Below are 16,934 nucleotides of genomic sequence, written 5' to 3' on the forward strand. Positions count from 1 at the left end.
TCCAGCCCATCATCTCAACTCCTTTACAGCAAGAGCCTAACCGGGGCTTTTCTGCGCTTGGACCGCCCGGCTTGCGAATAGCTCATTCGACGCTCTGCACTCGATCTCCATCTCCATCTCCATCCGCCCATCCACCGGCCGGCCCCTGGTCAGCGTCGAGCAAAGCCCTTCCTGCTGCGCTCCAGAGCCAGAGGCCACAAAAAACTCCTCTTCTCACGTATCGACCGACCCCCGTTCGTTCGCCTTCGTCCCGTCCGCCAAACCCCCTGCTCGAGCCACCCCAGCACACAGACCCGGTTGTCCCAATTCTGGGCTCGTTGATCCTGCTGCTGCAGGCACTTCCAGGCACGGTCCCTAAGCCCTTGTGGGATCCCGTTCGAGACTGTCGTCTGCTGCTATAGCGGGAATCGGAACAGCGCCAAGCTCGCCGCAGCGCCTCTTGGTTTCTTTTTATCCTCTTGTACTCTTGTATCCTTTTCTCTCTCCTCTCCCTCCTCCTCTCTCTCTTTTATTTCGACCTTTGTCTATTAAGGGTCTGACTAGTTCCTTTGTGGCGCCTGTCACATCTGCCATCTGTTGTTGCCCGTACAGTATTTAGGGCTCCTCGACTGACCGAGCTCCCTTTTTGGACGTGGCCTTCACACACATCTGACTGTTGAGCGACCCGACATCTGTTCCTCCAAGGCCAGCCTCTCGGTTCCTCTTTTGTCTTATCTCTCTATACCTTTCTCCTCTTCTCGGGTGCACCGAATCTGCAGCCATCTTTCACCAAGTTCATACCCTCTGTTCTTCTTTTTTTTTCGGTGGTCGCCGGCCTGCCTTTTGCAACATCGCAATATCGGGTATCGCCGCCAGCATTGACTCTCCTGTCCCGCTCTATACTTGGCCTTCCTCAGACTCCTCCCTATAATTTTAGCAGCGGACAAACCCGACATTAGACAGCATCTCCATAGAGCGGTCCTATCAAATACTCTCTATTTCTCTTGCTGCGCATTCGACGTCAACCTTTCCCTACGCTTTGCGCCAGCATCAATCGATCTTATCCGCCACCGCTACAGGACCCCCCTCCCCCAAGAACCGCAGCAATGGCATCACACCCAACCCTCAAGACGACCTTCGCTGTAAGGAGCGAAGCGACAACGCATCCTCTAACCTCCTATCTGCTCCGGCTCATGGACCTCAAGGCGTCCAACCTCTGCTTGAGCGCTGATGTGCCGACGGCGCGAGAGCTCCTTTACCTTGCTGACAAAATCGGCCCTTCCATCGTTGTGCTCAAGACACATTACGACATGGTCTCTGGGTGGGATTTTCACCCGGATACTGGCACTGGTGCCAAGCTGGCCTCGCTAGCTCGAAAACACGGCTTCCTCATTTTCGAGGACCGCAAGTTCGGGGACATTGGCCATACTGTTGAGCTGCAGTACACCGGCGGCTCGGCGCGCATCATCGACTGGGCCCACATTGTCAACGTCAACATGGTACCAGGCAAGGCGTCTGTGGCCTCCCTGGCCCAGGGTGCCAGGCGATGGCTGGAGCGGTATCCGTGCGAGGTGAAGACATCGGTTACTGTTGGCACCCCTACCATGGACCAGTTTGAGGATGCTGAAGATGCTAAAGATGGTGAGCCTGTTACGGTCAACGGCAACGGGTCCAATATGATGGAGAAGCCCATTTACGCTGGGCGCAATGGCGATGGCCGCAAGGGAAGCATCGTTTCTATCACTACTGTTACTCAGCAGTACGAGTCCGCCGCCTCGCCCCGACTGACAAAGACAATCGCAGAGGGAGATGAGTCACTATTTCCGGGAATCGAAGAGGCGCCACTGAACCGTGGTCTCCTCATCCTTGCCCAGATGTCTAGCGAAGGCAACTTTATGACCAGGGAATATACCCAAGCTTGCGTCGAGGCTGCTAGGGAACACAAAGACTTTGTTATGGGCTTCATCTCACAAGAGGCGCTGAACACACAGGCAGACGACGACTTTATCCACATGACTCCAGGTTGCCAGCTTCCTCCCGAAGACGAAGATCAGCAGACAAACGGCAAGGTTGGAGGAGATGGCCAAGGCCAGCAGTATAACACGCCATATAAGATTATTGGCATCGCCGGCAGCGACATCGCCATTGTAGGTAGAGGCATTCTGAAGGCATCTGATCCCGTAGAGGAGGCAGAACGTTACCGATCAGCAGCATGGAAAGCCTACACCGAGAGGCTGCTGCGATAAAAAAAAAAAAAGGAGAAGCGGAGCTGGTAGAGGCTCTTATCCAATGCCCGCATCATAGAATGCAATGTATTTAGGCGAACTCTTTTTATCTTCTTCTACTTCTTTTTTTGTTTAGGGAGGCCGGCCGTCTACTAGCCAAGAGGCTACCCAGTTTTGATGTTATTGCATGCACAAAGGTGGAGGCGAACTGCACATTGGGGCTCACTGGTCCGTTACATGGTGGATCTGGATTTTTCGGATTTTGGTACGCTTGCGATTTTCGGGAAACAAACGCTAGGGCGGCTTGTAGGGATTTTTTAGGATCAACTATCAATGATTTATTCCTTCTATTTGAAAAAAAAAAATTGGAGGAGAAAAGAAGGAGAAAAGACAATTTCAGTGAATAGTGAATGCAGCGCAAGCGACGAGATGCTGAGTGCGTCTCAAGCATCGCAAGTAGACATTAAGCTGTGATTATAAATTGCTTGGGTTGGTTACGATAGGGGACTGTTAAAATTACCGCTTTTGTCTTTGCGGGCATGTAGAATGCATAGATGGCTAACTCAACACGGTGAAGTCTCGATCTAGCATTTAACCGGTGCAGCATCTGCGAGTTTATTATCTTATGGTGAACTGGACAGAAATGGAACTATTGAAAGCTCTGCGGCAGACCAAAGGCCCAATCTAGGCTAGGGAGGATAAGCTGCTTATGGGGACGATGGCTGGATTGGCCCAGGCACGGAGCAACGCTGGCCACCGACGTACTATCTGCTTAGTCCGCAAGATAGATAATGTCACCGATGCCCCGTGTTTATAGATGTGCTGTTACGTATACTGCATATATCTGTATCTATATCCTTGATATCCTCAATAATATATATATATATATAGCTATTTTTTATTCCGCATTATCAGTTGGCTACTCGACCCCTCGAGTTTTCCAGAGACTATGAAGAGATATTTCGGCCATGAGGAAACCTCTTGAGATGCACTATAGCACTGCGGAAACTTACCTAAATTGGAACTAAAGATTCGGCGCAAGTAGCTTAGAGAGAAAAAAGAAGGCAGCGGTTGGAAGTACCTAGCGGAGGATTTTGTTATGATAATGGGTAGCTATTCAACAGAGTATCCAAAAGGGGAAGCTTGTTAAACATGGCAGTTATTGTAGTCCAAGCTTCAAATGCTCCAGTCATCCTTTCGGCACATGCCGTGTTCCGTGTCTTGCATGATCCATATACGTATTGGTTACAAGACTCATGCCGTGATGCTTGATACAAATAACAGAGCTGTAAGTAAACTGATGATAGTAAACAATAAACAGTCAGACATGCATATGCCGTCTTTCCATCACCATGCATCTCCAAAACTTAGCCTTGGTGTTTTCGGGACGCACACGCCGTTACGCCGGACTTAACGCGGAGTCTAGCACGGCCGTCCCATGGTTCTCCGTGTCTGCCGTGGGCCCCACCTGCCTGCATACGAAATCTCTATCTTTCTATGCAGCTTCGTTGAATTTGCAATCTTACGCAATCGCAATCCTGCCTCGCTTTTCTCACTCCTCTGAGCGTCGCTGCTCCGCCCTTCGACCGCCCATCCAGATCGAATCGACCGAGCGCCAAAGTGCGAATAGACCACAGTGCAATGGCAGACATGGAGGTTGCAGTCGATGGCCGGGCCGAGCGGGGCCCGACTAAGAAGCGGAGACGAATTGTCATCTCGTGTACGGAGTGTCATCGAAGGAAGCAAAAGGTTGGAATCCGAACAGGGCTGTGCTGATACGATATTGAGTGGCATTGGGCAATGCTGACCATGGGCGGTTGCAGTGCGATCGGGAGCTGCCGTGCGGGAACTGCAGGTCAAGAAACAAGGAATCGAGCTGCTTTTACGAGGCCGGTGCGCCCACGGCCCGCGAACACGAAGCGCATGCTGGTCTATATTCCTCAGAGCAGAACGATGACGATGCGTCAAAATCAAAGTCTGAGCCACTGTCTTCCGTGGCCTCGTCTTGGGGCTATGCTCAATCAGGGGGGTCATCGACGCTGTGCTTCCTCCAGAAAATCGAGAGAGCCAGCACGGCGGATGGGGAGGATGCGCTGACCAATACCTCAGCATCGGGCCACGCATCGCAACAGGATACGTTTGCGGTCAGGGAAAAGTACAAGGGTCTCATTCGGCTGCTCCCCGCTAGGATGTACATTGACCAATTGACCGAAATCTTCTTCTCCGATCTCAACTGGCAGTACTACCTGGTCGAGCCTCAGCACTTCCACGAACTCTTGGGCCAATGGACCAATATTCCCTTCAGGCTCCTTTCTTCTCGGGGCCCAGAAGCTTTGTCTCCGGACCTGAAGGTGTTTCCGGCGCTCTTATTCCAAGTCATTGCGACTGCGCTACTCGTTCTTCCCAAATCTCTCCATGAATCGTTTGAGTCGCTGAAATATGCTGCAAACATGACGTTTGAGGATCTGGCAATCGACTACAGCGAGTCCAGTATGTCTATCCTCAATCTTTTGGGCACAAAGTCCCTTTGTACGACGTCGATTCAGACTGGATTCCTTCGAGCATCCTTCCTCAAGTATACTGCCAACGTTACGGAATCGGTGGGTGAATTAAATACCTTACAAACGCCTTGTCATCTTTTCTGGGACAATTTTGGCTGACATTGCGTGGGTTTTAGTGGCACCAAGTTGGTAAAACGATAAGAGATGCACAAGAGCTGGGTATGCACCGAGATTCACTTGATCCAAAGCCGAAGTCGAACGATGTAGAGAGTGTCTTGTTAAATCAATGGCAAATTGAGAAAAGGAGACATCTGTACATGATGCTCGGGTCATGGTAAGTACATTAAGCGACGGAGGTGGCTTCAGCTGTGGCTAGCATGAGTAAATCGAGATTACTAATGATGCCTTGAACTAATTCACAGGGATATTCACATGTGCCTCATCCTAGGTCGTCCCGGTTCTATGAATTGGAGACACGGCTTCCCCACACTACCTATTGACGCCCGATTTACTGAGGCATCGGATCGGTCCAAAACTCCCGTCATCCCTAGAGAAGAAGGCGTTGACCCCCCAACGCCATTGACAAGAAACATACTTCTGTACAAAACAATGTTGCCACTGCGGGACGTTCTAGACCTAGAACCCGAAGGGCCATGCCCCAGAGACTTTTCAAAAGTGCACAAGATACAACAAAACATCATGGATATACATGACAGCACGCCAGCCGCCTTCCGGATAGATAATCCAGACAGGCAATGGGATCACTTGCCCGAATTGCACTGGCTTCATCAGGCAAGGTGTTTGTCTGAACAGATGTTCTATTTCACCTTGGTTGCGCTCCATCGACCCTACATTTTCCACCGAGAGGAGAGTCGACTTGAGGTGATTAAGGGCTGCCTCGGTATGCTAGAAATGCAGAAGCGCATGTTTGAAGGACTGCCACCGAAATCTTGGAAGAAGTATGTCTCATCCAGCCCTTAAAGCCAAATACAATTCTTAAGAAATGGCAGCTAATTATTTTCTTTACAGTTGGCAGTTATTCTACGGCAGCTTTGATGCAGTCACGCTGATTGCCTCCATTTACATACTATTTCCTTACGAGAACTCAGAGTTTAGAGAAATTGCGATACAGCATTGTCACTGGACGGTCGAGCGGTTTGCAACCATGAAAGATATGAACCCCTTAGCCAAGTCGGCATTAGGAGTTCTTCGAGCAGTGGTGGCTAGGCTCGTCAAGGCCGTCGGAAACTGCGCGCCATCTTCTTCTGTCAGTCCTCCTGTTGATCCCCTGCGTCACAACTCAAATACTACTACGCCGACATCGACGGGGAAGACTTTTGGATCGACACCAGCAAGTTCGGTTGGCAGGGCTTCAGTGGAAGGAAGCTTCAAAGGAGCTCCTGAATCCATATCGTCAGCTGCAGCAGCCATTCCATCAACTGCCGAGGAATCGTCGGCCTGCCTTTCGACAATGATGCCCGGTGGATGGGAGCTGCAACAAGATGGAAATGGAAATAGCTTTCCCTCGATAGCGCCGTTTTTCGCGATGGGAGATCTTATATATAAGGATCTAACAGTCGATCAGATCGACGATGTACCACCACAGACAGATTCTGATCCGTTACTACTGGGAGGCTCATTCATGTGGCAATTCGAAGGAGGCTTTGGGGAAGACACAGTGTGGCAGTTCTTGAATCAGCATCAGACCAGCGGCAACGAAACCGGCTGAGGCGGGAAGTCTTGATTCGAAGAGTGGCGTGATATGTTCGTGTGATTCAAAGGAGCTGTTGGTGGTGGTGACGGCGCAGATGCACAAGCCAGGGAGAGTTTAATGAAGTGGCTTGTTGACGCTGCAAGTATACGAGACTAGGCAACCCACTGGATCTGAGGGATTCTCCCGTTTGCTACGAGCCGCGAGCTGCGAGCTGCAAGCTGCAGGGGGCCAGTGGCCGAGGCTGAATGAACGCTGGCCAAGACGGTGCAGGCGACAAACCGCCAGAGCAGAATGCTTGATTGGCGCCGAGACTGACAAACGGCCCTCTAAGCCCCAAAGGGATGTGACGCGAGCAGCGGCAGAGACGCCGTAGCGCCAACAGAAATCCCCTTGGCGGCTTGCTCGCGGTGGCCTCCAGCATCCTGCTTTCACTGCTTGTTGAGTTCAAGACACAAGCGAGAAGCAGCAGCGTACTGTATACAGGTTCCAAGGCAGGTCCAGGTACCAGGACGAGCACATGAGAATGAATCCAGCCTTTCCACGATCGAAGCGAAGCGCCGCCAATAAGGCAGTTGACAATGAAAATCGCCATCTCTCGATGCGGTGGAGTCTGCGTTGGCGCCTGCGCTAATCCGTTTCTGCGGCGAACCCTGTCGCGGGTCGTCGTCTAGCGGCTGTCAGCCTTTCCGCAGGTTGGCAAACAGAGGCATCAGGCGCCGATGCCAAATGATATAATTTCATTTTAATATAAAGCGCTGTTGGTTGGTGGCGGCGTTCATTTCACAACCTCGCGGCGGCTCTGTAGGCAAAATAGCTGAGTCGGCCTTGCCCGGTGACACTTGGATGATTGGCGCCCCCCTTTTTTTTTTCTTTAGCTTAGAAGATTAAAAAAACGAATCGATACTAGTGATGCGCTGCTCCTAAGCAGACAAAAAACTGCAACAACAAAAACTTGAGCAATCCTACTTCGTTACCATTATTTTGGCGCCTTTGTTCTAAAGTGTGAGGTTTGGCTCGGCTGTCGGCGCAAACACGTGCAGTAAAAACAATAATAAGAGCAATCAAACGGGTAGTCGCAGTGACGTGAAACAATACTGAGAAGTTCGAAATCACAGGCAAAAAAAAAAAAAAAAAAAAAAAAAAAAAAAAAGAGAAAAAAAAAACTGGACTCGCCACCTTACGCTTTGCAATAAACAACCACTCACGCATCATATATCCGTTTTCCTTTTATTACCATTTTAACAATAAATTTCAGACCAAGTCAAAACATAGAGTGATAGTATATTTTCTAATTTCTTTCTCCTCCGCTCTTTCAACCTACTTCTCGCATTTTCGATATTCCTCTCTTTGATAAGGAAAGGGCCGCACCAAAAAAAGTATTTTCACGCTCAAATACGGCGACTCAGAAACAAAAGAAAAAGAAGCCTCGATCAAAGGGGCAGATTTCAAAATGGCACATAAAATGAATCCATCCGTCGGGAATGATATAAGGGATTTCGTTCAGCGATTTCACGAGTTGCAAGTGCATAGAGATACGATGGATAATCTGTTCAAGGTGTGTATCTATAGCGGCTCTTTCTTTGCTTTTCATTTCACCTCCTGTCTCTATCTCTCCTTGGTGATAACGGTCATCACCATGATCGCTATTAAGCCTGCTCTAAAGCATGAGCAGAACCGATATATCTGCCATTTTTTCTCACCTTTTGCTCATTTCTTTCACTTACTTTTCACTTTCTCCCTGCATAACGTCACATGTGCTTATCTCTATGTACCTTTTAGGACCTCGTGATATACTGCAATCAGGTCGAAAATGAACTTCGCCATGAAAGTCAGAGACTGCTCAATGCCCAGATAGATCTTCAAAATGCGGCAAATCTCAGATCAGATCTGGAGCGTCGCGTTCGTCTTTATGAGGCCCAGGAGGAAGATGCAAAAGACAAAGCGGATAAAGAAATGGACAAACTAAAGGTATTTTCTCAAGCGTTGCCTTTCTCTTTCCAGCTCGTGAATTACGTCTCCTTAACAGAATGCAAATGCTAACGGCAGTCATGACAGAACCACAATCCTTATGTCATGGTATTGATAGATGGCGATGGCCTTATGGTACGATTCATCTAGTCCTCCGCCTATGTAATAATCACAGCCATTAACTTTCCATCTTCATACAGTTCCGAGATACATGGATTAAGCAAGGTCTTGAAGGTGGTAAAAAAGTCGCATATGCCTTACGGGCTGCCGTGGCAGAAAGATTTGGCGAAGAGGCCGAGGGCTTGGAGATTGTGGCCAAAGTTGTAGCGAATCTTTCTGGTTTGAGCAGAGCAATGCAGCGAGATGGCTGTGTGGATAGCCCAAGCATTCTAAAAGATTTTACGCTCGGCTTCACTCAAGCTAAAGCTACATTCGACTATATTGATGTTGGCTACGGCAAAGAAAGAGCCGATTCCAAAATTAAAGGTAAGCTCATCGGCTGTCCCTCATTCTATTCTCTCCTTCTCTCTTGCTCTCTTGTCTTGTACTATTTGGGGAATATGAAGAACTGTGGAAGTTTATGGAGCTGACCTTGTTTGGTATGGTACAGAAACGACTAGGTGGCATCTGCGAAATCACAATTGTAAGCATATAATGCTCGGAATTTCGCATGATGCTGGCTATGCTCCTTTCTTGGACGAAACTCTTCAAAACGAGGCTACCCGACAGAGGATTAGCATCATCGAAGGCGTCGCTACTGTGCCTGATCTTGTTGCGACCAATGTCAAGATTGAAAAACTTGGGGGCGGCCTCTTCCGTGACGACAAGCTTTCTGATAAATACCCCACGCTGGCTCAAATAGCATCTAGCCAATCGCCCCCAGCTCAGTTGATTGCATCTCGCACAGCCAGCCCGGCTATAAGCGCCGGCTCCAGCCAAACTCGCACTCCGACCATGTCCTATGCCGGCATCGTTTCGAGTGCCAGCCCGCCGCCACAGATTACGCTTCCTTTTACGCTTCCACGAAAACAGCAGACGCCGTCTGGAACGGGATCTTGGCGAGAAAAGTCCCAGGCTCGTGTCCAATCTGAGTCACAGTACCAACTGATCCCGTCTAGCATACCAGACAATTGGAATCCTGGCCGCCGTGGTTTTGATGAACCCATCAGAGTGAATATACAAGTAATGGAAACGATCAAAAAGCGAAAAGATAACGACAAGCTATGCAATAATCACTACCTCCGAGGGCCCTGCGCGAAGAAGGACATTTGCCCGTTTGCCCACGATTACAAGATCAACGAGGATGAGATAAAGGCGGTTGCTGTGCTGGCTCGCCAGAATCCATGCTCATCTGGCCAGTATTGCGAGGCAGAAGACTGTATATATGGCCACCATGTAAGTGCCCTCTTCACTTCCCTTCAATTAGAAACAATAATACGTCAAATTGGCCCACAACATACTAACATTCTAATTTTTTTGCAGTGCCCTAGCATCCGGGATGGCGTTTGCGTTCACCCTTTTTGCAAATTCGCAGAAGACGCTCATCCTCCTGGAACAAAATATAAGAATGCTTACATCCATGCCAATTAGAGAGCAATGCAGAGATGGCAGGCCGGATGCCATTTGGTTTGAAAGCTCATCATACTAAACTAATGAAAGAGAGTAGCTTGGCTTTAGAAGAAATGACTTGCATTCTCATTTATACGGAGAGAGAATCGCGCGAGTACAAAACGGATGGTTTAATTTGTGCGCAGCAAGGTAACATAGGTTCATTCGTTTGGAGCGCGCTTAACATAGAAACTAGCTATCGCCTGTAGTGTTTATTTACAAATACGAGAATTGCTCAATGCCACGTGACACTGATCTTGGACGTTTCTTTGATGTGCATATAAAATGCATCGAGACTCTGCTCGTTTGGGCATGTAAACACTTGCGATTTTGTAGGCCAAGTATCGACACAGGCACCCAGAGCCTATTGCAGGTGCCGTTTTCAACCCCACCACACACTAAAGTGCGGCTGACCCCACCATTGACCTGGCTTTATTCTGCTTGCTTCAACCTCTCGCCATCGCAGCCTCGCCAACCCGCCGCCTCTTTTCCCTTGCTTAACCTTCTTCTTTACGCCCCCCCCCCCTTTTTTCTTCTCTTCTTTCTCACCCCATCTCTTGATTTCCCCTTCTTTCTTCCTTCCATCGCCCCCAATTCAGCCACAATGTCTCACCCACGGGTAGAAGAAGTCTCAGACAGCGACCCGGACATGATCTCCGACCCCGATGAGGTCGACATCGACGACTTTGCCGAAACAGACATCATCCGCGCCCGCGGGCCCAGCACCCAGAAGCGCATCGTCGACTCGTCAGACGACGACGACGATGACGACGCCGCCGCAGCCGCAGCCGCCGGAGCGCGCGCCCAGCAGTTCCTGAACCCCATGTCGGGCCCGGGCATCTCGACGCTGCCCGCCACCTCGGACCGCAGCGCCTTCAACAACCACCAGTGCCTGTACCCCGTCTACTTCGACGCCTCGCGGACCCGCGCCGAGGGCCGCCGCGTCAGCGCCGCCCTGGCCGTCAAGAACCCGCTGGCGCGCGAAATCGCAAACGCCTGCTCCCGCCTGCGCCTGCAGACGCTGCTCGAGCCCGAGAAGATCCACCCCAAGGACTGGTCCAACCCGGGCCGCGTCAAGGTCGCCCTCAAGAAGAACGGCGGCAACATTGCCAACAAGCACCACCTGTACGTCCTCGTGGCAAAATACCTGCGCGAGAACCCCACGACGGAGAACTCGCCCGGCCTGCGGCTGCGCTTCGGAAACCAGATGCAGCCGCCCGAGGACAAGCCCTACCCGAAGCCGGCGGTGCCGCGGGGCTGGAAGATGAACGACTACCTGCCGTATCTGAGCGCGGCCATGACGGGCGGGGGCGTTTCCGAGAATTTGTTCAAGGATATGATGAAGGAGATGCAGGGCGGGGCTGATCCCATGGCTGCGCTGCTTGCGAGCCAGACTGGCGGCGGCGGTGGTGGTGGTGATGGCAGTGGTGGCGCGAGCGGTGCGGAGGAGAGCAAGAAGAAGAAGAAAGATAAAAAGGGCAAGGGGAAGGCTTGATTGGTTGAATTGGTGATGGCGATGCGGAAGCAAAGGTCAAGGCGATTAATATCCTTAGGTGTGTATGAATGAGGGATGGGCATTGTTTGAAAAAAAAAAAAATGAAGAAGAAACGAAAAGAAAAGAAATATCTTTTTTCCTAGGGGATGATCTAGAGTCTAGAGACTTGCTGTGATGATGGCGATTATACGACTTTCTATAATGACGAACTCACAATGATTCAGCGGAGAGAAGAAGAAGAAGAAAATATAGGGATGTACATAATGCAAGAGGGTAATTCGGAAGAAAAGACTAAAGCTGTGTGTGCCTCTGGGTATTCTGCAGGAACTGGAGGACATGACTTGAGGATCGGCAATGTACACCTTTTCATCCATTCTCACGAATTACGCTCAGAACACACACCGAATAATAAAAGCCATTGAAAACCCTGAATTCTTCATCCTCCCCCCAAAAAAATCTATTCAGCTCTCCACCTGACTAGCTTTTCTAACAAACGAAAAATAAAAAATTGAAACTTTTTCTTCATCTTTCGCTGCTCTTCCTTGCTCGCTCGCTTGTTTGTTTGTAGGGCATCAAATCTCAAAGTCTTGACACATACACGAAATCATCGTCATGATACACTTAAGCAAAAAAGAAAAAAAACGAACGATAACCGAGAGTTGGCTGAGCAAACAAAAAGAGGGGGTATACAAAAGACGTCCATCCCCATCCGTCTACAACCTCTCATATAAAAAAGACAAAAAAAAAGGGAGGGAGAGAAAAGAGGGGGCTCGGTAAACAAAAGATCAAGTCATTTCTTTGCTTCATTCATATACACGTGCTTTTTTGGGGTTAAAAAAGGGTGGCTTCAAATCATTACACAACGGCAAACTTCCTCGTAGCCGCCTGCAGAGCATCCCACTCCTGCGATCCTACAATTCGCACATTGTCTCCCGTCGTCGTCAGCTTGCCTTGCAACGCAGGGTCTCGAGGCAACCTGATCCTCAGCCGCGCCACAGCGTCTCGCTTCGCGCCAGCAGCTTGTTTTAGTTTCTCTCTTCCGATGCTGAGGCTGCGGTCTTGGGCGAAAAGCATGTCTGTCTTTTTGAGCACCGACTCCTGCCAAGCCCTCCAAGCCTCGAGATCCTCCATCTGCTTCGCCACGTGATACTGTGGTGTTGATCTGGCCGGGCGCCAGGCTAGCTTCTCCTTTGGCGTGGTGCTGAGGTCGAAAACGGTGGTCGACGTGGCCATTTTGATGAGTTCTCCAAGCACATCTCTACCTTCGGCGGCCACCAGTGCTTTTCGCTGTTGCTCTGGGCTAGCCTCCTTCTTCAAAGGCTCCGCGAGCCACTCGTAGCTTTGCTGCTCCTTCATACGCGCACGACGGTTGTCATCACGCAGATAACGGACTGCGCCCTGCAGGCTTTCGATTTCCTTCTTCAGCGTGTCCATTTCTCGCGCTGTAGCGACGGCCCGCTCTTGACCGGCCTTCATATCCGCAGCATCAGCACCGTCAGCATATGCTCTGCTATCACTCGCAATCTTCTTCCACTTGTCTCGCTCCGATTCCAGGTTTTTGAGTTCTCGGTCTTGCTTCTCGATATCTTCCTTGAGGCTGGTGACATGACCATTTACATCTTCAAGCTCGGACTGCAAGGTGCCAATGCGTTCAACGTTTGCCTGAGCGTCACGCATACGGGACTCGAGCGTCTCAATCTTGAGAATAGCTGTGCTAAGATGCTCATCTCTTTGCGCAATCGTCCGACGAACTTCATTATGCTCAGCCTTGAGTCTCCTGAGTTCCTCTTCAGTATCCACCGGGACTGTTTTGAGTATCCTGAGCTCTTGGGCACGAAGACGCCAAGGAGTGGGGCTGACATCAAAGTCATGAGTCTGATCCAAGTCTGCAGCGAGTGTTGCCAGATCAGAGATTTGTCCACTAGCAGTCTTGAGCATGCCGAGATAGCTGGAAAAGAGGTCCGACTCGCTGGCTTGGGTAGATTCGAGAACAGCTTGGTGAATGACTTCGTTAATCTCTCCATAAGTGAAAGGCTCATTTCGGCCCTCATCATGCGTAAGTAACTTATGGATGCCCAAGCCCATCTGGCGGGTCAGTCGTGCAAGGTCTTGGGCTAGAGTCTCGCATTGTTCAAATGCGCCCTTTGTATCTTCACCTAGCGAGAGAGAGCGTGCCTTTAGGTCTTCCAGGGCATGAACCGCCTTTCCAGCAAAGACCTTGGTGCTTCGCGTTTGCGTAATGGCGAGATCAATCCTCTTGGCGAAATGCTGCGCCAGCTCTTCTTCTTCGCCTGCTGCAGGAATAGCCCGCTGGACCATGCTTCGGATCACGTTAAAGGCGACAGTTGCTGAATCGAGGTGGCTTTGAACAACCAGCGCCCTCATGTGAATATCGTCAGCAAAGGCAGCGATGCCGCTTGAGATGTGCACCTCCCCAAGATGCGACATGAGCGAAATAGTGCGCTGGAGCTCATCGGCGCACTTCTGTTCTTTCAGCTCATCTCGCCGCAGGCCGTCAATCCAGTTATTCAGCGCTCGCTCAACAGGTTCCAGCTCCAGTAGAGAGTTCTGGTACTTGTTAAACTGTTCAATAGAGCAGTGGCTGATATCGTTGACAAAGCGATCACACATTGCAGCAACCCAAACAAGCTTGTCGATAGCGTCACAGCCGGCGAGAATGTCATCCTCATGGCCTGGCTCGAGCTGTCCGTTAGCTCGTTCCCTGATGAATCCGTTGAGGAGATTGGCCTTGAATGCAAGTCGGCGGAATCGCAAGAGGGCAAGAACAGAGTCTTGGTCGTCTCGGTAACTGTCGGGAAGGAATAGCTTGACAATCTCCAAGTGCTGTTCCGCCTCTTGAGCTTCGAGCCGTCGCAGCTCAAGGTCAATCGTTTTAACTTGAGCCTTGGAAGCAGAAATCTGTAGCTTCATATTCAGATCCATCATGGCTCTCGATCGGTCATTGAGCTTCTCGGACTCGCCCTCAGTGACGGCCTGGGATGCTCTCATGTCATCCAGATCGCTCTGCAAATTTGTAACGAGCTCGCGGAATCGTGATAGGGTGTATTCCATGTCACCCAACGCGGCATCTTGTTGCTGGGCTCGTCTGGCCTGCTCGGCAATAATGCTGTCTCTGAAATCAAGCTCTTCTTGCATCTCTTTCTCATTTTGGACATGGTTAATCTCGAGCTCGTCGTTGATCTCCTTGAGATTTTCCAGATCTTCGATGACAGCTTTGAGCTCTTCTATTTGCTCAGACATGCTCATGTTTCTTTCTGTCAGATCCTCAATCATGTCCTCTGCGCCCAGTGCGGTGTCCAACTGTTGGCGCAAATCTTCTACAGCCGACTCTGACTGAGCCAGTTTCTCCTTTGCCGTAGTGTGATCTTCCTTTAGAGCGTTGAATTCCTTAAGCTCCTCTTCCATGCTCGCAATCTGATCGCGAAGCTCCTGCTCCTGCTCCTGCGTGAGATCTCGTAGTCGTAAAAGGGCTTCTCGTAGTCGCTCGTTTGTGCGTTCCATCTGTAGCCAACCTGTGCTAGCACGCTCTTCGGGAGTCATGCCTTTGCTATACTCGGCATTTTCTTCCTTTAGAATCTCGAGCTCCAATTGTAGCTCTTCCGCCTTCTCTTTCAAAGCATCTAGCTCGATTTTCAAAACCTCAGAAGTCTCCTCGGCCATCTCTCGATCCAGGGTGGCCAACTCTAAAGCAGAATCATGCTCCGCTTGAAGGGCTTCAATCGATTCAAATCTTGCTTCGGCTTCTTTCACTGCCTTTCTCAAATCAGTGTTCTCTTGCTGCATTGGTTGGTATTTCTGCTGTAGCTTTTGAATGATGCCTTCAAATTTATCCCTTTCTCCTTGAATCGTGTCCAGTTGCTTTAGTTTGTCTCGGTCCTCGATTCGCTTTCGCTCCAAAACTTTCAGCTTTGCCTTGAGGTCTTCAATCTCTCTGCTTGCAGCGGTACTACCAATGGAGGATCTTGAAGATCCGGCCGCTGCAGGTTTTTTCAACGGAGGCGTCATAGAAGATGTGGCTGTTGATTCGGCCGCGATTCTCTCCAGGGCATTTGTTCTCCCAACAACCGGGCTCGTTGGCTGAGGTGAGAGTATCTCATCATCGCCTTCTTCTTCAGGATCGTCTTCAACAGGGGAACTCAAAAACTCATCGGATCTGGTGGCTGAACTTGATTCACGCCCACCTTGAGAGCTGGCAGAAGTGCGGCGACCCGGATCAGAAGGTCGTGATACAGCTTTAGGGGCCGTAATGCCACCGCGCCCGCCAACGGATCTAGTCGGGGCACTACCGGATCGTGAAGTGACTGAAGATATCGAGGACCCTCGCATTGATCGCTGGGCAGGCTGGGGAGGCGGGGGAGGCCCCATGGAAGTCCTCGACGCCGGTAGCGACGCGCGAGCTTTGGTAGTGGCCGAGGGTACTCGGACGGTTGACGGCGTCCCCGTTCGAGACGCATTGGCACTTGATGAACCGCTAAGCTGTTTGGTAGGAGATTTAGAAGGCGACTTAGTCCTCAGTTAATATGAATATGCTAGATCAAGAGCGTATCCACTTACCCGAAGGTTGCTCGACGACTGCGATGGCTTGTGGTGAGGAGCTGGGCTGGGACTCGGCGCGTTGGAGTTCCCCCTCCTCCTGGTGAGACTGACATCGCTCCCAGAAACCGAGGCTCTGCCAACCGTAGGATGGAGGCTCGTTGGCCTGGTGGGCTTTCGAGCTGCTGGCTTCGGCGCGGCCGCCGGTTGCGCAATGATTGTCGCCATCATGGGCTTGACGAACATGCCGTACCCCATGGGACAGTCAAAGTACCTCTCGCCCTGGACGCTTCCATCGTTCTTCCCCGTCTTCTCCTCGAGCTCGACGCCAATCCATTCGCCCACCTGGAAGTGAGTTTGGCCGGCAAACCGCACGGTGGCCTTGCGGCCATCGCTGAGCAGGACTGTCTGCCCAGGCTTAAAGTCCGGCATTATGACGACGGGGCAGAGGGGGGTTGTTGCATCATGAGGCTCGCGGCGCTCGAGATAGGCGGTTGCTGTTCGTTACTAGACGATTCCTTCCTATCGCCTCTGGAATCGGCGGCTAATGCTAGCGAGAGGTCGCAAAGAGCTTCGGAAGCTGTAGATACGGTGTATGAAGCTAGGGAATAAGGGAATCGAGGTATTAAGCAATACAGGACTAGAGGCAGGCTAAAGTGGAGGCAGACAAGTCGCGTTGAATTTCAGTGCGCGGGACAGGGAATCTTGAAGATGCTCGCTCCTCAGGGAGCTCTGCATCCCGCTAGACCGCTAGAATGCAGCGTGCGCGCCCGCTATTCGCTGCCACCCGCATTGTGGCAGTACTAACCCAGTAGCGCCTGCGAGGCTGTCAAAACGCACACAGCTGTTGCGGCAGCGCTTGGCAAGCTACACGCCTTTGAGCCTCGAAA

General features: G+C 50.8%; 5 protein-coding genes across 5 annotated transcripts; 4 read left to right on the forward strand and 1 right to left on the reverse strand.

Annotated features, from left to right (window-relative positions):
• Window positions 1-1,085: 1,085 nt before the first annotated feature.
• Window positions 1,086-2,225, forward strand: PYR4 (Dihydroorotate dehydrogenase (fumarate); the record flags this gene model as incomplete). Its single annotated transcript, XM_024905219.2, has 1 exon — window positions 1,086-2,225. The coding sequence occupies one exon, from the start codon at window positions 1,086-1,088 to the stop codon at window positions 2,223-2,225; it is 1,140 nt and encodes a 379-aa protein (XP_024763026.2).
• A 1,629-nt stretch (window positions 2,226-3,854) lies between these two features.
• TrAFT101_001906 (uncharacterized protein) lies at window positions 3,855-6,434 on the forward strand (the record flags this gene model as incomplete). Its single annotated transcript, XM_024903630.2, has 5 exons — window positions 3,855-3,953; window positions 4,028-4,804; window positions 4,882-5,039; window positions 5,128-5,664; window positions 5,735-6,434. The coding sequence occupies 5 exons, from the start codon at window positions 3,855-3,857 to the stop codon at window positions 6,432-6,434; spliced, it is 2,271 nt and encodes a 756-aa protein (XP_024763027.2).
• Window positions 6,435-7,869: 1,435 nt separating this feature from the next.
• Window positions 7,870-9,977, forward strand: TrAFT101_001907 (uncharacterized protein; the record flags this gene model as incomplete). The annotated part of the gene is made up of 6 exons (XM_024899709.2): window positions 7,870-7,974; window positions 8,199-8,387; window positions 8,475-8,522; window positions 8,588-8,873; window positions 8,998-9,782; window positions 9,870-9,977. 6 exons carry the CDS (start codon window positions 7,870-7,872, stop codon window positions 9,975-9,977), a joined length of 1,521 nt encoding a protein of 506 aa, XP_024763029.2.
• Window positions 9,978-10,399: 422 nt separating this feature from the next.
• Window positions 10,400-12,047, forward strand: TrAFT101_001908 (uncharacterized protein). Its single transcript, XM_066126457.1, has one exon. The coding sequence runs from the start codon at window positions 10,600-10,602 to the stop codon at window positions 11,488-11,490; it is 891 nt and encodes a 296-aa protein (XP_065982560.1). The 5' UTR covers window positions 10,400-10,599; the 3' UTR covers window positions 11,491-12,047.
• Window positions 11,124-16,724, reverse strand: TrAFT101_001909 (uncharacterized protein). The gene is made up of 2 exons (XM_066126458.1): window positions 16,066-16,724; window positions 11,124-15,987 (listed from the first exon to the last, which is right to left on the reverse strand). The coding sequence occupies exons 1-2, from the start codon at window positions 16,474-16,476 to the stop codon at window positions 12,346-12,348; spliced, it is 4,053 nt and encodes a 1,350-aa protein (XP_065982561.1). The 5' UTR covers window positions 16,477-16,724; the 3' UTR covers window positions 11,124-12,345.
• Between the last annotated feature and the right edge of the window lie 210 nt (window positions 16,725-16,934).

Source organism: Trichoderma asperellum, chromosome 1 (assembly GCF_020647865.1).
Source record: "Trichoderma asperellum chromosome 1, complete sequence".
Lineage (NCBI taxonomy): Eukaryota > Fungi > Ascomycota > Sordariomycetes > Hypocreales > Hypocreaceae > Trichoderma > Trichoderma asperellum.